This window comes from Aspergillus saccharolyticus (genome assembly GCF_003184585.1).
Source record: "Aspergillus saccharolyticus JOP 1030-1 unplaced genomic scaffold BP01scaffold_44, whole genome shotgun sequence".
Classification (NCBI taxonomy): domain Eukaryota; kingdom Fungi; phylum Ascomycota; class Eurotiomycetes; order Eurotiales; family Aspergillaceae; genus Aspergillus; species Aspergillus saccharolyticus.
Genome location: NW_020290654.1, coordinates 21,709 through 42,339, shown reverse-complemented (window position 1 = coordinate 42,339; position 20,631 = coordinate 21,709). Strand labels below are relative to the sequence as shown.

The following is a 20,631-nucleotide window of genomic DNA, read 5'->3' as shown; positions in this document are numbered from 1 at the left end:
GGAAGTGGGCGCGGCGGGTTGAGGCGCGATGAGTGGTTCGAGAAAGTCTGGTCCAGTGGGACAAAAATTTGACCGGCTCCTCAGTTGGTGCCTGTGTTTACTGATTGATAAAGAGGCGCGGCGATCGCTGGCAGGAATGATGGATGGATGGTAATTCGGGCAACCTGAGGCGAGGTTCTAGAAAGATCAAAGACAAGGTGGTTGAAGACAGAGCGGTGGCATTGGCGAGCGCATGACTGGGAGAGTTGGCTATGCAGCGATAGAAGCAGAGGTGAAGATGGGAAGGAAAGCATGGATGTGAAAGACTCGGCCAATGTTCGGTGGTGGCAGACAAGAGTTCAATCCGTCAGTCACAGTCAGTTTCAAGTCGTATGATCGCGGGCCACGCCTCTTCCGGCAAGCCGATTTCTGTCTCCCAAAGGGGCAATCTCTTCAATACCGTACGTAATTTGTCTCCGCAGGCGGGGCGGAATCTACCAAATTACCGTCACTTCCCCGTATTCGAAACCCGCCGCCTGCTGTCTCGGCTATATTTGGCAAATGATCCCAACAATCCATCCATGATGGATTTGAAGATCTCGAAGATAGTCGCCTCTGCCAAAGTTGATGATCACTGACTTTTGTCTATCATCTTGAAGTGCTTCGGATTGATGCCAGCAACCCAGAACCTGATTATTCTTCATCGATTGAAGGAACTTACAGCCCCTGCCTCCACGAAACACGCTTCGCAGCGTGCAAATCAGCCCAGGCAACCACGCTAATACCGGTCCGATGCTCAGCCCACCTCGTTATAACCTTCGGGAAAGGGGCCTTTTCTAGCTTTTTCTTGCTGGAGCCATCTTCCAGCTTCAGTTCGAGTCGTATCAGACGCCTGCAACGTGGATTGAGAAGTAAACTCGACTAAAGTGCCGGCAAACCGCGCGAACAGCGAGCCCTGGCACCCAAGCCACACCTGAATCACGAGCCAGAAGCGAGAGCAGAGCTAACTGGATTGAATGAAAAGATTACACCTCGTCATTGAAATTGCATGGGGTTTCGAAACACCGGACACCGTATGATGGATGCGATTATGTTGATCCGCGATTGGGAGGCTGAGTTGTACTCCGTGTTCTTCATGCCTCGAGAAGCTCGAAGGGCAGTACATCGCCTTCTCAAAGCAGGGACGTTGATGGTTGTAGTCAGTCCTTCTAGACAGTAGAACTCAGCACCATGGTTATATTGCGTAGAAACAGTCAAAAGACCCATCGGGCTGAAGTGGAGATCTCCTCCATTGTCTGCACCTGCTGGGCCCCTCAACAGTTCATTTAAATTGGCCGAGGTGCACGTATGGGGTATGCATGCAGAGGAATATATCCATTGATCCACCGACTGGGCTAGGCTGGGCCAGCTTGAACGAGTTCGCTCAGTCTGGCCTTTATGCTACGCTCACCGCCATGCACTCTACTAAAAGTGCTACTATTCAAACTGGAAGAAACAGTGAAATCATGATATATTTTTGCCAAGCATGTAGTCTATGTACACCCCTTCTCAGTCTACTCCGTACTACTCACAACGTCTTCTCCACTTCGGCCATCTTACTCATAACCTCCTTGACGGTAGCCTTGGCTCCTGGGGCCGGCTCGTCGTACGGGGTGCGAGGCTTCAACTTCTCCTCCGCGCCTTCGATCCCGGCCGCCACCGCCGAGAAGACGGCCGTAGCGTACTTGGTGGAAGCGATACCACTCTTGCAGGGCGACTCCGCCAACGCTGCCTTCTGCTGCAAGGCCAACGCCTCGTCGACCTTACCCTCCACATAGAGCTTGTACACCGTCGCGGCGGTCTTCGGGAAGACGTTGGCAAAGGCGGCGATGCAGCCCGCCGAGCCAACGGCCAAGCCCGCGAGCAGAAAGTCCGACTGCCCGCCAAACACGGCAAACTGGTCCCTGGAAAAGGTGGCCGCCAGCCGGGTGATCTTGCCCACCGATGCGCACGTCAACTTCACGCCGACCACGTTGGACACTCCCGAGGCACTCTGCGCCGCGGACTCCCGGACAATCGCGGTGATGGTTTCGGAGTCCAGGTCCACCCCGTTGCAGACACCGGGGAAGTTGTACACCACGACGGGGAGCGGAGACTGTTTGGCGACATCGGCGAAGAAGCGCTTCACCACGGCCATCGTGGTAGCTTTCCCGAAGTAGGCGGGAGGGAGGACCAGGAGGTAGTTCGCACCGGCAGCAGCTGCGTCCGAGGCGAGCTCCAGGACTTGCTTGGTCGAGTGAGCGCCAACGCCGGCCATCAAGGGGAAGTCAGGTCCCACGGCCTCGCGGGCGGCGGCAATACATTGGTAGCGTTCTTCGCGCGTTAGGAGGAAAGCTTCGGAGTTGGTGCCAAGAATGACGAGACCGGCTAGACCAGTCGTCGACAGATATTTGTAGTATTTCTTTTGCGCATCCAAGTCAATGGTGTCGGTCGCGTGATCGAAAAAGGTCACGGCTGGACACCAGACGCCGGCTGGAGGGATATGGGGCTGGCTGGTCACGTTGGGGGTGGAAGTGGAGCCCATTTTGACGTCGATCGTTCGATGGTGTGCGGTGAATGAACAATGAGGATGATGTGGTTCTTATTGAGTGTCATCTTAGCCCGAACTGCCGTACTGCTGTTTCCTTTAAGTAGTGATGGTAAAGGCGGGGGAGAGAGAAGAATCCGGTCGGGATCCGATACCGAGTTCTTATCAGCGGGGAGGGATTCCGAATTTAAGATGACAGCAGAGGAGAAGGGGAAGAGGGAGGGCGATTAGATAGGGAGACTAACTAGCTTCAGTGTGGAAAATCCGGGGTAACAGGGGAAGAACATCATCTCTACTTACTCTACAACGGGTGGGATGAATCTTCTTCCCACCCCATTTTCTTGTTTTTCCTCTTTTTGTGTCAGAATTTATTTTTACTCCTTCGCCCCCCTTTTCCAGGGCCTAGTCACCGTAGACACAATTCACCGCGTCACTTGACCCAATGAGTCAGATCAGCAATTCGATGGTTTCGATGGTCTCATAGCCCCATGCACGACGATTATTGGCTCCCACCGCCGGGGTCACGACGAGCTGCCTCTTGGGGATTCTCATTACGTCTTCAAAAACATCTTTGCTGCAAGGCCAACAGTCACTGGCCTCGGCATGAATAATGAGAACTCAGAATATACCTCATACACGTCGTTTCCCCGCATAAGAAGGGTTCAATGCGTTTTTCGTGTTTCTCCAGATATTTAAGTGCCAATTACCCGGTGTTATGGTGACTGCGATGCACTACCAAGAAACAAGCATAACCTGCCAACATGCAAGCACCACAAGAAATTTACGACCTGGTGAGTGATGCTATGCTCCTGGCGAAACAACAAAGGGGCTTGTCTGGTGCTAACTGCTCCTCACTGCATAGATTGTCTCCCAGGTGGATGACGTCGATAGCCGGCCTTGGGCGGTGCCGACACGACAATACATGATTCCATCCGACGAGCTTCGACACCAGCTGGCGACGCTGCGGCTGGTTAACCGTGCCTTCTGTCGCAGTGCCTCGCCGCGTCTCTTCCGACACCTCCGCGTTGTCGCCAAATCTTCACAATCCAAGACCTCCCAATCGCCGCTTGTAGGCCTCGTAGAGCTCTCCCACGGGCCCTATGCCGACTACGTGCGCCAAGTGGACATCGGGCTCGAGGACGACACAGAGCACTCGGAGGAGTTCTGCTCCATGTTCCTCGAGGACCTGGCGGGCGTACTACCCTCGTGCCTGCACCGACTGCCCCAACTCAAGGCGCTCGACTTTCAGGGGTTTCCCGGCTCGTCACCCGAGGCTACCGCCCGTGAGTTGGTCAATACCGTCATCCGCAGCCTCCGCTACACGCCACTGCCGAACTTAACCGAGCTGGAGATCGCCTTCCCCATCACTCACGACTTCGCCCACTTCTTCCCCGCCAAGACCATCAGCTCCAGTGCCTTGCGCATCTCCATCGAGCATGTCCTTCAGCACCTCGACCACCTGGGCCTTCGCATAACTGCCTCCCCCAGCGATGCACAGCCATCACATCAGCCGGCGGGTCCGGCCCAGAACGCGGCCGCATACGCCCTCTTGCCGAACCAAGCTCACGCCCACTGGCTCTTCAAGATGATCCGGCACGCCAGCCACCTGAAGTCCCTCTCCATCGCCGGCTCCGAGACCCTGGACCTCGACGGGGCCTCCTTCAGCCGCTCCCTTCGCCTGGAATCGATCCACCTCCACCGGGTGTCCATCTCGTCCTACAAGCTCCTGTCGCTGGTTGAACAATGCAAGGATTCCATCCGACACATTGAGCTCCGTCAGGTGCAGCTCAACTCGGGCGAATGGCAACACGTGCTGTCGCGCATGACGCACCTGCCGGGGCTGGTGAGCTTCGTGATCAAGTCGTGCGGCTACTCGTCGACGGGGGCGGGCGCTGCCTACGCACACTCCAGCGGGGGCTCGTCGGCGGCGGTGATGAAGACGACGAACTCGACCGAGATCCTGGCGCTGGGCGCCTTGCAGCGTCGGGTTCACGAGAACCGGGTGAACTGTGGGCGGGTTCCGGTGCGGGAGACGGAGTGTCGACGGAGACTGAAGAGCATTTGAGTTATTAGCGTTGTGGCATCATCCCCCTGCATTGGATTGTCTGCATTAATAATGGTAGCATGGTTGCTGTCGGCCCACAGCGACGAAAGAAAAGTAATGACTAACTGACTAGCATATTATCGTGATTATTTTCGGTCCAGTAGCTTTTTCTCATCTTGCATTTTCTGACTAGTGAGCACAGCATAGATGATTTTGTGTAGTGTGTATACTGTATCATGTGGCCGACAATCTATAAGTAGTATTGCCAGTTCACCAGGATGCAGCCACAGCCGCCTGTTATTGGTGAGTCTGCACTACATGCCGATCACCCGGCAGATAGCAGATATTGTTGGCTTGTCTGCTCCCAGTGCAGTGAGAAGCATCCATCCGTACCTGATTGACTCCTTACCCCGCGTGCTATCTGCCCCTCCCGTCATCATGTTCGACTCGGAGTTCTGAAGTATACTTCAGCTCAACTAAGGCATCCATCCCATCAACTTTCCCCCCCTTCCCCTCCAGCTCATCTCCAATCCAGATTCAGCACCAAAAATCCATTCCACTCCCCTCTCTAAACCTAAAACCCCCATTATTCGTTCTTGCCTTGCACTAGCAATTTACCCAAGATTGTGGTGCATGATTATTGATTAGTATATGAATCAACTACTTGAGACGCCTGATTGGATAGTATGATGATCGCGAAGCACGTAGTACTGCGCTTTTAAGAGGCCATGCCATGGCCGTCGATGCAGAGTATCCATACTCACAGAATCCAATCACATCCATCCGATCTATACCCCAGGATTCTATCTTGTGCAATAATATCCTTCTCACCCCAGCTAAGCATTCTGAACCGGCACTGCAACCATCAACCCCAGCAGCGCCCGCGCCACCTCCGCCGCCGCCAACGTCGTCGTCTCCCCCGCCGTATCATAAATCGGCGCCACTTCCACCACATCCGCCCCGACGACCGGCAATCCGCGCAGTCCATCGAGAATCGACAGCAATTCGCGGGTGGAGAAGCCTCCTGGTTCGGATGTTCCGGTTGCTACTCATTCCATGGTCAGTTCGTACTGGACGTTGGAATTGAGTATGGATAGGCCACCACGCTAGCCCGTGCCTATATGCTGCGTGGTAGGCAGGGACATACCAGGCGCAAACGCAGGATCCAACACATCAATATCCACGGAAATGTAGACTCTACTATCCCCGACGCGGGACTGGATTCGATCAATGACGCCCTGGATCCCCAGACGGTCGAGGTCGCGCGCTTTGATCATCTCGAAGCCGCAGCGGAGGTCGTTGCCGAGGTCCAGACCGTGGGGGCGGATGACGGGGGCGCGGATGCCGACGTGGAGGGAGGTGTTACGGATGAGACCCTAGCTTTTGGATCAGTAGATTTTGGGTCGGGGCTGTGGGTTCTGGCAGTGTACCTCTTCATGAGCGAGGTGGAGAAAAGTGCCGTGGTTTACGCCTCTATTTTTCCATTAGTATCTTGGATGGGAGACAGGGCATGTTACGAACGCGTAGTGGGAGATTCCGCCTCCTTGGATGTGTGAGGTTAGCCAGGGGATGTGTATAACAATTCATGGGGGGGGGAGGCTACCTAGGACTTCAGGGTCCCATGTATCTGTATACATATCAACATCTGTTCTTCAAATTGGGTCTTCTGTTCACACCCGAGAAAAGCAACAAACCAATATGACTGTCAAAATGTATAACCGACACAGCCCCCCACTTCTCGTACGTCGATCGCAGGGCGGATAGGGTGGTGGTATGATCCCCACCCAGCGTGATGATGCGCGGGACTGTTCCCTTGCTGGTGGTATTGGTTCTGTGGGAAGAGACAACCTGACCCCCATGCCATCGCGGTTAGTATGTATATTCTGGCCGCCAACAAAAAGGCTTGAGGGAATGCACCCGATGCGCCAGATCCAACTGCTTCAAAGCCACGGTATTATCCAACCAGGTCAATGGCGCATCGCCGCAGTCCACCAGCTTGGCCCAGCTGGCAAACACGTTCTCCCCGGTGTAGATGTCGTACCCGCCCTGGCGGCGGGAGCCGAGTCGGATGCCTTTGGGCCCGAACCGGGCGCCGGGGCGGCCTGTCACGGCCTGTTGACTGCATCAATTTCAAGGGACTTTGTCGGAGGTGATTCGCATGGAAAGAAAAAAAAAAAACACGAACCGTGTCAAACGGCGCACCCAGAAAGGCAATATCATACGTCAGGCTCTCATCCTCGACGAAGCAATTAGCGTAGGGTAGATTGGCGAAAGTGGTGAGGCCGGAGAATTGGCTGCCGGTGACGATGTCGATCTTGTTGATCTCGTCGTTCTGGAGGGTGAATTGAGTGGATGGGTTGTGGATGGCGGCGATGGGCGGGAAGACGATGTCGCGGGCGGAGGCTGTTGCTGCAGCTAGTAAAAGGGGGAGATACATTGTGCTGCTGCTTGTTCTGATGGTTTGCCCTAAGAGTGAAGTCGAGTACAGTCCATGTATGCTAGATCTTTACTGATCGTTCCTTATAGATCCTTATAGATCCGAGGCGTATTGTAAACTGTGGAATAACTTAGTTATCGTGATAAGATATAGGCGCCCGGCGGGATGGACTTGCCCATTCGGGATTAGTCCAGAGCTCACTCATGCTCAGCAAGAACAGTAAGTAGTAACGAATATACTACATTGCCATCTGAGATTCTACTCAAAGTCTTGCAAGAACTTGAATCTCGAGATACTGTGGTGATTACCTAGGCTTTCTTTTTGGCCAAGCAGTGTTACTATACTTTAGTTCCTCAAATTAGGGAACTCGTGTAAAAGTCCACTTCATCTATACCCTGTTACAGTGGGGGTTCGCTCAATAAGCAGGAGATTCGTTGTTCTATATATTTATTATACTGACAACACATACACTATCTCTGCCTAGAGAACAATTCAGTAAGCAAATACGTCTGCAAAGATTATCAGGAAGTCAACGACTCTCTATGGCTGGTTCCCAGGGGTATAGATCAATTTTCCTGCTGAAAAAGCAGGGAAGAATGCTTTTTCAATTTGAGAGGGCTGAGATTTCTCTTCAACATAGAGTATCTCGGGCTTCCCATTCAGGCCAGAGCTAAGGTGCTTGAGAAATCTTCTTGCCTTCCACTGGTATGATAGATTACTCTATCTTCTTCAGTGGTTCTTTCTCTGGCTTATTTTATGATTTGCGTGGAGCCAGCTAGGACTTGACTAATGCGCCTCTTCGATATACTAGAGTGAAACAACTAAGTCAACCAGCAGGACAGTACCCCCACTCGATCGATGTTATCCATTACAGCCTTCACACAACTCTCAGCGTCGCAGCGGAACTCGCTCACTTGTGTCAACGTCTCTTAACTAGTGGCAGGGGAGGATTGTGCTGCCATGTGTATCAGTATCAGGAATTATGACATGCTTGAGTATCGAGTAAAGACCTCCAGAACACTTCTTAGTTGTATCCCAAGACTCCTGAGTTCAACTAGAACAGCTCACAAAACTTAACTGTAGATAAGGGTTGGATTATCACGATAAGATAGTAAGTTATGATTGAAAACAGACTTACCCCATCTAGGCCTAGCCCCTCCCTCATCCCCACCTGGGATTTTCTTTTCCCCTCAGCGTCATCGCCCGGGGACTTTCTCCTACCTGAACGTGTAACTGCAGCGCATATCAGTGCTCTTGACTGTTTCCCCCCGCGACCAGCAGCACAATGGTTCGTCCAGCCCCCTCCGCCAGACTCTCCCACCCACCTGCTAACCACAAACCACAAACCACAAAAAGCCTCACGCCGACTCCTCCTACTTCGGCCCCAATGCCTCCAAAGACGAGGTCTACACCCAGGTTCTAGATCAAGCCCGCGGGCTGGTCTACGGCCAGCGCAACTGGGTATGTCTCCCCTAGCCTTAGCCCTCCCTCCCTCCATACCTACATACACACAATCTAGAAATTAACCACAACCCCACGAGCAACAGGTCAGGTAAACAACCCACCCTTCCCCACCCCGACAAGCAATACTAAAACAACAATGAAGCAACTTCTCAAACGTCGCCTCCCTCCTCTGGCACGCCTACGCCGCCCTCCCCGCCCCATCATCAGCAGTCAACTGGGCCGGCTTCTACATCCGCAGCGACAAATTCCCTTCCAAGCCCGACAACACCAACCCTACCGCCGTGCGGAAACTCCTCCTCGGTCCCTTCCAAGGCCGTCCCGCATGCCAGGAAATCCGGTTTGGGAAGGGCGTCTGCGGCGCCGCGGCCGAGAAGCGCGAGACGGTGGTGGTGCCGGACGTGTTGGAGTTTCCGGGGCATATTGCGTGTGATGCGAGTAGTCGGAGTGAGATTGTGGTTCCCATTCTTGTGGGTGGAGAGGTATTGTTTTTCTCCTTCTTCCCAGGGGGTTGATTTATCATATGGATAGATTCGGGTGGGCGGCGGAGGGGGCCCTGGCTGGTATTGCTTGTTTTGGCTAACTATTCGGTTTGGTTGTGCGGGTAGACTGTCGCGATTATTGATATCGATTGTGCGGAGCCGGCTGGGTTTGATGAGACGGATAAAAAGTATTTGGAGGAGTTGGCGGGCTTGTTGGCTGAATTTTGTGATTGGTAGGTACTAGTTGGGGGGGTCATGGATAAAAGGGGAGGGATGGATGAGGCTGTATATGGCATAGATGGGATATACTAGTAGTATATATGCGCAGTATGATCTGTATGCTTGCGGGGTGTCATCATAATATACCAAGTCTTCCTATCATCATCACGTCCGCTCAAGATCAGACAGTCCCGAGATTATCCAAAGTCTATATCATGCTATATCAAGTGACCCGAACTCGCTGTCCCAAGAACCAATCGCCCGAAATGGTCTGTGTACCCGGGTGTATCCGACCAACGCCTAACAAGAATCCAGTCACCAGACAACGGCTACATGCTCAACATGCTCATCTGTCGCTTCATCGGGCTGACCGAGCCCGCATCCCCGTCCTCACTGGGTCCCAGCCCACTGTCCGTCCCCGCCAACCCCGCATCTGTGTCAATGTCCCAATCCTCGTCCTCCTCGTCCTCTTCCTCCGCCCCGTCCACCGCTGACCAGCTTTTCTGCACCGCCCCGCGCGTGTTCCACCGCAGCGCCCGCTGCACGCTGTGAAACCACTCTCCGCTACCTGATACCACAGTCGGAAACGGGTACTGGCTGGCTTCGACAGTCACATAGTCTCCTTGACGGAGTTCCACGCGGCCTTTGCCGTCGAACGAGCAGTGCGCGGTTGAGCGCGAGCCCGGCGGCACGGCGATGCGCAGCAAAGAGGTGTCAGAAAGAACCATGGGTCGGAAAGAGAGGGTGTGGGGACAGATCGGAGTGAGGAGGATGCCCGGGATCGAGGGGTGGATCAGCGAGCCTCCAGCCGAAAGGGAGTATGCCGTTGAACCTAGATTCCGAGGTGTCAGTTACAGCCACAAGAGAATGATGTGTACCCCGGAACTAACCTGTAGGCGTGGAGAAGATGCAGCCGTCGGCTTGAACCACCGTAAGCAAATCATTGTCTGCATACAGCTCGAGATTGGAGACATAAGGCGAAGGACCACGGTCAATCACCAGCTCGTTGAGAACCTCAAATTGCTCCCCTTCCTCGACGGCCCCGGCCTCAGCGCCTTTGCTGCGGTCCTTGCGGAAGACGGTGCACGTGAACCGCATGCGGAGGTTGACTCGCATGCCGACATCGCCCATGACGGCGTTCAGGTGGTCTTTGTAACTCTCGAACTCGAAAGTCGTCAAAAATCCCAGGCTGCCCAGGGAGAAACAAAGCACAGGCGGCACGATCCGCTGGAAGAGCCAGGAGGTGAACAACACCGTGCCGTCGCCCCCCAGCGTCAACACAAGGTCGAACCGCTCGGGACACGACCAGCACAGATCGGGCGTCCAGTAGCGGAGCATATCCTGGTACCGCGGGTCCTTCTCCAGGAGACCTTGCGCGTCGAACCGTTTTGAGTGGCGTAGCTTGGCATCCACGTATACATTGACCCCAATCTCATTCCCGTACCGTGGCGTCGAGAGGAGCCACTCTGCCAGTTCGCGCGTGAGGTGCACTAGGCTGTTGTCGCGCGCCTTGGTGACAATCATGACCGTCTTGACGGCGCGTTTGATGGGTCGCCGCTGCAATTGCTTGGATACCTCCCGCACCCCCGTCGCGGTCTGCACCAGCCGCGAATGTGATAGCCACTCGTCATCGGTAATCTCCTCCAGCACTTTTTGTATGTTGACGGCGTCGTCGAACCGTTGGTGAAAGAAGCAGGGCGACTGCAGGGCTAAACGCGCCGATGGAGTGGCCCGATCGAGATAAGCTCCGAGTTGCATGTTGGACAAAGCAGCTGACAGCTTTTGGGACGAATTGATCGAGGCCCGGCGCGTGGGCTCGTCGGAGGTGTTGGGGTTGGTCGAGTTGGCGGGCAGGAGCCCCAGCGATGCCGCCAGCGGCATGTTGGGGTTCTGTTGCCCGGAGATAGACGGTCGAGACGCGAGGGCTTTGAGGATTGTTTGACGGGGGATCGAATCGCTGGACAATGCGTTTCGTTGGTGGCCGGAAAAGACAGCGCTCTGTCGTCGCAGGTGGAGGAAGGAGGGCGACGGAAGCGACGGCACGGCGGAGTCCTCCCGCGCAATCTCCGAGGGCTGGCGAGTCTCGCGACGGCACTCGGGCGGCACGGAAGTCGAATGGTCAGTATGGATGTCGCTGGTGGTCTCGGAGGGGTCGATGTTCAAGGCATAATCGCGCAGAAGCAGTGCTCCCACCGTGGCAGAGCGCTGGACAGGCGGGCGTGTCGGAGGATCTGATAGTGGTGGGGCGGCGGAGGGCGAGGCAGGCAAACAGGCCGGATCTGAAGGAGGGTTCGTGGCGCATGAAGATCCGGGGGATGATTGGGGAAGATTCATGGGGGCATGATCTGGCGGGGAGGACGCCATGGACAGGAGTGAGCAAAGTGATAGAAGACGAATTGAGGGGAGGGGATGAAGGGGACAGGCTAGAGAATAAGTAAGACGCAGTAGGGGAGGAGGAGGAGAAGGTGGAGAAGGAAAATGGATTGTGTCTTGGAACAATCAATCACACGGAGTACGCAGTGCGGCAGTAAGTGATTATGGGGGGACGGGATGGAAAAACCAGGCCGAGTCCGGAAGTAACGGGGTTTGCACGGGGTAAAGTATTGCCAGTAGAACCTGTCCAGTGACACCAACAAGAACGAACGATTCATGGAATTGATTATTAGTCTTGCCTTCGATCAGCTTCCACAACCCAACTCTTACAGTTCTACCTGTCGAATGATGGGGAATGAACTCCCTGTCAGTGGGCCGACCTTGTAACTCCGCAAGAAACGTCCTCTACGGTCGCATGGAGATAAGCGGAGATCCCGCCATGTGCAACAAGTCTCTCCCTAGTGTCTACGGATAACTTCAGAATCCCCCATCAGAATTCTGTCAGAATAAAATAAAAAAAAAAAAAAAAAAAAAAAAAAAAAAAAAAAAATTGCGACAGTGCGAGATGATTACAGCGCGAATTATCTAAGTCTGACCCCACGCTCCAACGCATCATTCAGATGCTAAGAAAACGAACTCAGCACATTGCAGCATCCCTCCCCCACTGTGGCTTTTGCCTGAATGGATGTGGTGTCACAGCACCATGTCCCACGACGGACAAATCCAGAAATGCAGCCGGCAGCCGTCTAGTGCATGTCCCTGCCTTGGAACGCTAGGAAATCGAGCTCCGAATAATCGACACAGAGGTTCTGCCTCGTATCCACATAATGGAAGGCCATCGAAACTGCGGGCCTTTGACGGCCGCCAAGACGCCCCGTGCACCACTAAAGCCGCCGAAAATAGTCCCGTCGAGAAAAGCCGAGCCTGCGAAGTTGCGACAAACGGCTCCGAGGAGAGGAGCCGGTAATTCGATGTGTGTTCGGGAAAATTGATTCTGACCTCATTGAGTCGCATGCTCTTCGTTCACCGAACATGTCGGCTGTAGGCACTCATTCTGCGCGATCGGGATTTTTCCGGTGTAGTTATTTAGATCCAGCAATCAAGCAGCATTGATCTGCCAGTTGTAGTCACGATACACCTGATCCTCGACCATCTCCCGCAGGGATCCCTCCAGAGGCCGGCCATCGACATCCTCCGCCATCGCGACATCGCCGTCGGCGCTGACCAGCTGCGTTCCATGGCAGATGGCCGAGGCGCGCTGGCGCACCTTCTCCCACGTGTCCAAGTCAAACGCTCCTTGGCTCTCGTTCAGTAGCAGGTGGCCCTTGGAGGAGAATGCGAGGACGTGGAGGGACTGCGCGGTGGCTGCATCCTCCGCGGAAGGCTCCCGGAGGATCTGCCCCGCCGCGTCGACGGCCAGCACGGTAGCAGAGAAAGTCATGGACAAAGGCACGGAGGCGGATAAGAGCGCCAGCAGTGCGGTATGGAGAAGCGCGGGGAGCAGGATCAGATACTGGACGGCAGAGCCGAGCACACCGCGTTAGCTCGCTGCCCACCAAACCAATGGAGCTCGTTACTATCGATAGAGGTGAGAAAGTACGTACCGGATCCCCTCTGCTGACATTCTCACCACCAATGATAGCCAGCGTGATGACCACTCCGCGACGAGGATAGCCCTTCTCGCGGCCCAGAATGACTCGTCCCAGCAGGGTTTTCAGAATGCCCTCGACGTAGCGTTCGCCCACCCCCGCGGGGGCAGTGCCCGGCTTCACGAAAACTTCGATGGTGGCATCTTCGGGTCTGAGGGCGTCACGGCGACCAGGGAGCTCGACGGGGGCGTTGACTGATCCCAGGATGTTGGAACCGGTTGAAGGACACTGGTAGGAGGCCGACCCATCAGCGCGATTGAGGGTGGAAAGGGTGGCCGATGGTGCGACCATGGTGCTTGACAGTAAGCAAGTCTGGAGCTTAAATAACAGATGGTAGATGATTAGGAGAGGATGTGGTGGTAGAGTGCAGCGGGTGGATTAGAGCTGAGAGAGCTTGTGTTCTCAGCTTCCGCTGGGATTTTTTGGGCCGCGGAGTCGCATGACGGCGGGCTGGCCGCTGATTGGTTATCCGGCTTTATCCAGCACTGCAGTATACAACTCAGCTTACTGTAGTGTATACCAGGGCTACCTAAGTGAACTATTTTGCTACAAACTACTCCCCTTTGCGTATCCAATTGCAGTACCGCCGCTTTATGGATGAGGGGAGCACGTGAACGATGTGTGTGTGCTCTGGGAACACTGACAAATTGCTCACAGAGCACATACCTGGAAAGTCTAGTTATTCCTAGATTGCTTATCCCTAATCAGCTCCCGCTTACTTACTACGACAATCCACGTGACTAGAATAGGTTTTCTCAACTATATGATATAACTAATGCTCATTTAAATCCAAGATCATATTATAAATCTATAAATTTAAGCATATCATTAAGATAAGAGCGATTAGTTTCTCTTGAGTTTTCCATGTTGGAATAATCTCATCGCTGAAAATCTTTTTGTTACAACTTAAGTAAATCAACTAAAGATAGACAAGTAGTGATAGTACATAAATATTTCTCCCCACGCAACCGCTTCACAAACTCATACTTACTAAGTAGTAGTAAATTATTTTATTCTGCGTGTAGACCTCGTTATACACATGCACTTTTTGTTCAACGTCCGGGGATTCGCAAATAAGTATACGAGCAACGTATCGACCCACGTCCCGCAAATCTGCCAGCGCGGTAGGGACATTACCGTCCAGACCTAAAGACAGGTCCTTGTGCGCTGGGGAGCAGTGGTCGACCCGACCGGACGCGAGCTTGGGGAGACTGAGTTAGGGCCACCAGCCAGCGTCGATGTTGGTGTATGGTAGGCGGAGTCTTGGACGTAGTGCAAGTTGTCTTCTTCCTGCTGGGTAGAGTTCGTATTATGGTACAGTGTTCTTGCGTTGTTATCAACCTGGGGTGGAGGGTGAGATCCAAGCCAGTCTTGCCATGATGATCGTGAAGGTCTTGCTCAGCTGGGCTAGATGCAGATATATTTCTGGACAATGCCGTGCATTTATCCTCCTTTGCATATCATCACATCCATGCTATATTGCTATAACTAGTTAGTACATGTCGGTGACAAATACGCTCTTGCGGTGATAGTGTGAGAGTACCTGATGCAGATATAATGCCATGGGGGATTTAGCAGCTAGGGGCCCAGGGTTATCTGAAGATTACCCAAGTCATTACTGCGGACAAATGTCTCATGAGTGCTTTAGGAACATACGCAACGGCTTGCAGACTGACGTGATTATAAGAAAGGGTACTTCCTCTCTCAACAGGGCTTCACGGTGAATCTTGATGGCTCAATCTTCAAGCTCCAGTTGAACAAACGCAACGACGGAAATCATCTTCCGCCAGCTGCAAGGGACAAGGGAGTCTTGGCGATCGCTTATGCTTCGTCGTAACATTCCAGAGATGTCACATAATTCGTCTATGGAGACGAGTTCTGCCCATTAAGACCATGAATTGGGGTTTCATACTGGTTCAAATGCCAGCCCGGCTCATATATTAAATACTACTATGGTATCCAAGGCGGGAAAGTGGCGGAACCAAGAGCCCGCGGATTAGGGCTGCCGTCTGCGTCTGCACACTCATTGTCCGCTGGGTTAGAGCAATAAGTCTCATCTTGCCCTTTATTGTGATTGCTTCATGTGCTTTCTTCTGTGACGAGAGAGAAAACTAGGTCTTGAAACAACATTGCTTCAGAATATATGTATAAATATATATATTCCATGAGATCTAACCAAACCTTAACGATTTGTCTTTGTTGTTGTAGTCGTTAAGCTATCTACTCTAAATTCTAAGACTGAAAGAACAGACCCAGACCAAACAAAGTTACAAGATTACAAAAAGTTTGTTTCCTTAACAGACATGAAGTCTTCATAAGGCATCTTGTCGAAAAGGCTGTCCCTAAGAACCATGGCCCCATTTGCAACCCCAGCAATCGGGGGCATGGTTTTGACAATCGTTTAACATTCTCGTGCCGATTCGCGAATGGTCACATCCATGGGAAGTATCTTGGCTGTCGCTCCCATGTGCATTCGCCCTTGCAGCAGTACCTGATGCAACACAGGCGTCGAATACGCGGTCTACACCTCCCTCGTTGCAGGGTATCATTGCCGAAACATCCTTCGTATCTCTTGGTTTACTCGACGCTCTCTTGGTTTACTCGACGCCTTGGATGGATTTGGTTGGATAAGCGTATACCCCTCTCCCCCGAGCACGTGGGCATAAAAATGCTCCTGCGTTGCCAGCTTTTTGCAGAGGCTGACTTGGTCTATTCATAAAAGGCCTCGTCGGACAGCCACCTGCAGGAAAATGAAATTTTACTCGCAACTTTCGTCGAGCGATCGGGTGTTCTAGACCCTCTGCACTGATAGCGTGAGGGGCCGCTCAGACATGCAATTGTGCCGTGCGGATCCGCCGCAACCTATGCATTCCGTACCAGGATGATCCGAGCACGGCTGCACAAGATAAGAGAACCACGACTGCAAACGCATGTGGGCTGTCCTCGAAGTAGTTTACCAAGTTCATGCCATACCAGCCCGCGATGAGAGTGGCCCCCGCTAACGCCAACATCAGTATCTCGAGTCGAACTTCCAACATCATGATCTGATTCCGTCGCACATTCAACGTGTACCGGATTGTGTCTTCGGTGCGTTGGAGATGGCTCATCAAGCTCGCCGCATCCTGTCCGATGGTGTCACTAGCCTTGAAGTATGCCTCGAAAAGATATTCGACACCCTGGTGATCCTGCACCATGTGCGGCTTCCCCGCCTGCTTATCGGTCAAATGCATGTTGGCCATGTCTTGATCTTCATTGAGTACCTCCTGCGCCATGTTGCGCACCTGGAGTGCCCGTTGTTCAATCCCGACGAGCTTCCGCTTCAGTTCCAGGATCGTGCGGAGACGCAAATGCGTGACAGGTTCATCTCCATTCGGTGTGCTCGCATCAGTAATCTGGAGAGTCTGGGAGACTTCTTGCTCGGCCAGCGAACACTCTGCTTCTAAGACCGAGGTGACGGCCGACAGAGCTGCCTCCAACACGCAAAGCTCGAAAGGCTGCCGTTCTGCCTTGCCTGGCTGTTGACCGTCTCGTAGCTTTTCCTGCATAATGTGGCTAAACACGCGCGACACGCGATTCTCGTCGCTGCCCTGGGTGTGGTCGAGACTTGGCGGCACGTGGGCGACATGGAAGAGTCGCGCATGGTCGTGCTGCACAAGCACGCGCAGGTCTAATATGTGAAGAAGCAGAGTCGATTCTCGAACGAGGATATACGGCACTCCGCTCGATGGCTGGTCGAAAACACGCAGGTCTCGAGTGCTCAAGCCGTACCGATCCGCGACGGCGAGTTTAGTTATATGACCGACCGGGAATGCTGTGCCATGATTCTGAAACTGGGTGTACTGCATGACCGCATTGCCGTTTAGAGGTCGCTGTGAAAGCGACAGAGCGAGATCGAAAACACTTTTGTTGTTCTGCGTCGCGCCTGGCTTGCAGTCCGTTGTTTGCGGAGCTGTATGGAGTGATTGTGATGGGCCCCTCGGGAAGGGCAGAGCGACGCTCACAGCAGCTCCTGTGACACACCGTGAGAGGATTGTGGCCCCGCCCCTGCTTCGGGAGGGAAAAAGAAACATGATTGGACGTCGAGCGTCTTTCAAAAATTGAATCCGGATGCGAGAAAGCCAATGGCAGAGGGGTAGAGGAATAGGTGATGATTATAACGGCTAACAAAATTTCATCGCTGCTGCCGCTGCCTGGATCATACTGGACTTCAGTCGGAGGAGAGCCGAGGGGGGCCTCCCCTTTTCTTGGAATTGGAGTAATCTAACTTGATTGGCCTTGGACAAGCTAAGCCTAATCTGGATGGTTGACGGTTTGACCCCTGCCAGTTCCAGGTGATCATTTTATTGCCGGCAGAAGGAGGGTTATTGCAAATTGGCACTAGTAGCCCACCGTAGTGGGGAGCAACCGGATGAAGCCGGCCATCCGAAGCCACCACCCCTGGACATCTCGCTCGACTCGTCCGAGCAGCTCGCCGTGGGATCGATTCTGAAATTGACCCGCAAGATTCACAGCTGTGCTCCACGGCTCAAGATAGATCGAGTAGATTATGTGAGCATGAAATGGATTTGTGAAGGATCCGGGGTTAGTCGTGAAGCTGCCTCAGGCCATCTTTGAGAGGAATGTACCCGTTGGCTGACTGCAGGTAGTGGACTGACTGCAGGTAATGTTTGCCTATGTACCAAGCAAAAGAGCTTGAACAAGAGGCTTGATACATGTCCGAGACAAAGATAAGGCATATCGATGCTAAGATTCAAGGGTGATGTGAAAGCCTGAGGTGTAAGGGAAGAAGGAATCAGGAAGTCCCGAACCATAAATAGAGCCTGAAAGCCATCGCTGGGTGCATTTGATATTTTGTACATTACCCTGAAGCTGAACCTCGCGTACTGATTGTCAAGAAAGGCTGGAAGTATGTTCGCCCGCGTGTTTTGCATCAGTTGAACAGCTATTCGGCCTTTGATTGCCTGAACTAATAAAAATCTATAGACTGGGCGAAGCAGCCTCATGAGGCGGATATGTTCAACTGTGAAGACTATAGCTTTATGCTTATAGTGAATTAAATTCTCTAAAGTTACTATGTCGATTGTTCTGATCTAACTGTCCATTGTAGTATTGTATTATGTGCCAGCGAAAGCCTTGCTTGTCTAGATACTATTATTAATCTTATTCAATAGTACAACAGAATTTCGCGCTGGAAATTTATTATACAAAGCTGGATGGCATAAGTCAATCTTGTCAGCGAATTCGGAATAGATATACTTAGTAAAGAGTATTCGATTTAGATATATAATAATAGCTATACAGTAAACTAGGGAGTCGACCAACTATCCATCTTCGCCAAGATTACTCTGTAATAAGCTTTTTATAAATACTCTCTGCTTTATTATGCTCAATTTGCCTAAATATAGGTTAGGAGGATTCAAAAGAGTAAGCTGTAAAGGTATCTTGTTTCTACTATCTACTACAGCTAATTAGTATTATCTAACTCTAAGGACTGTACATCTTCAGTATAATCACCAGCCGTGTTCAAATTACTCAAGCAGACGGCGACTTATGTACAGTCAGTCTTGTCTATCTGTACTGTTCTTAAAGACGTCAATTGCTATAAGTATAATAGAAGGGCATGTGGTAGATCCTAGTGACTACTGAAGCTGACTGTGATACAAACAGCACTCAGTGCTTGTAATACTATTGGCCATGTTGACAAATGCTGCAGATCCGTGGAGTATATTCATACATGGATATGAATACCAGCTGGAAGCTTTATGCTTTCAAGGAGGAGCAATCACAGTGCTTTTAGATTATAAATATATAAACTTTAAAGATTTAGCTATCATAGTTAATATCTCTATCTCTAAGCTATAAAATTATAATTTATTATGACCAACTCTTCAAGGTAGCAGCCGAGAACTGGATAAAGTAACTGTGAGTTGATCTTAGTAGAGAAGATTATCTCTACTTACTAAAGATTGAATATACTTCACTATACATAATACTTTTCTGTCGAGCGCCTGAAATAGACAGGGAAGTCAGAGATAGGAGTTAATTGAACTGTAACTCTGTGTACGGTCCCGAGCCAGCTTATAGGTAATCAAGACAATAGTAGCAGAAATCTAAGTACAGCCTTTCCAGAGCTGGAAGCGACGGAATCACGAACAGCCCGGACTTGTGTTTAATGTAAGAAAGATATAGGGATTAAAGATGTATAAAGGTCATCTAAGACTATCGAATTCTTAGAGATATAAATAATATGTCTATAGGCTGGAACAACAGTTGCCAAAGCAGTTTTTGGAGACTAGTTAGTACTGGCGGGTAGCTAATGCTACAATTGTACTAGTAAAAGTATTCGGTAGACTGTCCTAGATAGTTTATAAGGATTGACAACTTGTCTTATAGTCTAAAGACGATCCAAATCCCCTAAGGAACCTGAAAATATATCCAAGAGGACTGCTTCGTCACCCCAGATATCCAGAGTCTGTATATGGTCTGACTAACAGCTCAATATTTATACTAGATCACTTCTTAGAGGTCAAAGAAATCATCTATCTAGTATAATTAGAGCCGATCTATTAAATTAAATAGTGACTTTGCGAAAAAGCCAGTATATGGCACAAATATGTAGGTACTAGCAGTAGTTGTAGCTCTAAAGATCGCAAGTGATTAACTAGATATCTGGCAGTATAAATAAAGCTTGATTTCAATTCAGTGGCTGAGTGGAAAAGTACTTGTTTTGTGATTAGGTTAAGGATCTCAAGAGGAAGTGCGAGCAGTGTTTATAGAGTGGATGGCAACCCGGGTATATCTATATTAGGGCCATTGTAAAGTGTAAACATTGCTTAAAAGACTCTTTCTGTGAGGGAATAGACTATCTTCTCAGATTCCCAGTCTAAAGATTTTGAGTTGGGATCAAAGGGCCCAGAAAGACATATATGGTGATACGGATTAGTAGTAATATACAATATTATATAAGAACCTGGATTTGATCTGAATTATCAGTAAAAAAACGTATACTATATAGTTTACTGTTCAACCAGCAGCAGAGAAATAGGGAAATCTTAAGCTCATAATTAAAAGTATTGCTAGTAATAGTATTAAATATTGTTAATAATTATTTAAGAAAATATACCTTATGTTGTTTCTAGTCATAATCTCCGGCTCCGCAAGTAAGTACTGAACTACTTTAAAATTAGATGCAGTACTGCAAATTCATGCTCTAAAACATTCTTGCAAATACGATTTTCAATATCATGACTCTGATGATTCCTGTACCAGCGAAGTAGCCATTACGCGCGACGCTCAACCAGCAGGGCATATCTAACAGAGCTTACACCTTCAATGACTACATCAACCCATTTATCAGACGTACCACGAACTACTATTGTTAGAAAGGCAACTCGTCGCGATCTCCTTCCACAAGCACAATC

General features: G+C 51.3%; 7 protein-coding genes across 7 annotated transcripts; 2 read left to right on the top strand and 5 right to left on the bottom strand.

Annotated features, from left to right (window-relative positions):
• Window positions 1–1,475: 1,475 nt before the first annotated feature.
• On the bottom strand, window positions 1,476–2,875 carry BP01DRAFT_360134 (dihydrodipicolinate synthase family protein). The gene has a single exon (XM_025575847.1). The coding sequence runs from the start codon at window positions 2,540–2,542 to the stop codon at window positions 1,547–1,549; it is 996 nt and encodes a 331-aa protein (XP_025427623.1). The 5' UTR covers window positions 2,543–2,875; the 3' UTR covers window positions 1,476–1,546.
• A 256-nt stretch (window positions 2,876–3,131) lies between these two features.
• Window positions 3,132–4,789, top strand: BP01DRAFT_360132 (uncharacterized protein). Its single transcript, XM_025575846.1, has 2 exons — window positions 3,132–3,336; window positions 3,408–4,789. Exons 1-2 carry the CDS (start codon window positions 3,307–3,309, stop codon window positions 4,608–4,610), a joined length of 1,233 nt encoding a protein of 410 aa, XP_025427622.1. The 5' UTR covers window positions 3,132–3,306; the 3' UTR covers window positions 4,611–4,789.
• A 532-nt stretch (window positions 4,790–5,321) lies between these two features.
• On the bottom strand, window positions 5,322–7,120 carry BP01DRAFT_348475 (agmatinase). Its single transcript, XM_025573726.1, has 8 exons — window positions 6,775–7,120; window positions 6,507–6,701; window positions 6,284–6,437; window positions 6,193–6,216; window positions 6,111–6,132; window positions 6,020–6,062; window positions 5,737–5,965; window positions 5,322–5,634 (listed from the first exon to the last, which is right to left on the bottom strand). The coding sequence occupies exons 1-8, from the start codon at window positions 7,024–7,026 to the stop codon at window positions 5,426–5,428; spliced, it is 1,128 nt and encodes a 375-aa protein (XP_025427621.1). The 5' UTR covers window positions 7,027–7,120; the 3' UTR covers window positions 5,322–5,425.
• A 1,191-nt stretch (window positions 7,121–8,311) lies between these two features.
• BP01DRAFT_376825 (GAF domain-containing protein) lies at window positions 8,312–9,206 on the top strand (the record flags this gene model as incomplete). Its single annotated transcript, XM_025576970.1, has 5 exons — window positions 8,312–8,314; window positions 8,383–8,487; window positions 8,574–8,578; window positions 8,633–8,969; window positions 9,096–9,206. The coding sequence occupies 5 exons, from the start codon at window positions 8,312–8,314 to the stop codon at window positions 9,204–9,206; spliced, it is 561 nt and encodes a 186-aa protein (XP_025427620.1).
• A 70-nt stretch (window positions 9,207–9,276) lies between these two features.
• Window positions 9,277–11,755, bottom strand: BP01DRAFT_360128 (putative NAD+ kinase Utr1). The gene is made up of 2 exons (XM_025575845.1): window positions 10,079–11,755; window positions 9,277–10,020 (listed from the first exon to the last, which is right to left on the bottom strand). Exons 1-2 carry the CDS (start codon window positions 11,550–11,552, stop codon window positions 9,518–9,520), a joined length of 1,977 nt encoding a protein of 658 aa, XP_025427619.1. The 5' UTR covers window positions 11,553–11,755; the 3' UTR covers window positions 9,277–9,517.
• Window positions 11,756–12,660: 905 nt separating this feature from the next.
• Window positions 12,661–13,501, bottom strand: BP01DRAFT_305079 (putative exosome complex subunit Rrp46; the record flags this gene model as incomplete). The annotated part of the gene is made up of 2 exons (XM_025572186.1): window positions 12,661–13,074; window positions 13,166–13,501. 2 exons carry the CDS (start codon window positions 13,499–13,501, stop codon window positions 12,661–12,663), a joined length of 750 nt encoding a protein of 249 aa, XP_025427618.1.
• A 2,534-nt stretch (window positions 13,502–16,035) lies between these two features.
• BP01DRAFT_386165 (CorA family magnesium transporter) lies at window positions 16,036–17,055 on the bottom strand (the record flags this gene model as incomplete). The annotated part of the gene is made up of 1 exon (XM_025577662.1): window positions 16,036–17,055. The coding sequence occupies one exon, from the start codon at window positions 17,053–17,055 to the stop codon at window positions 16,036–16,038; it is 1,020 nt and encodes a 339-aa protein (XP_025427617.1).
• Between the last annotated feature and the right edge of the window lie 3,576 nt (window positions 17,056–20,631).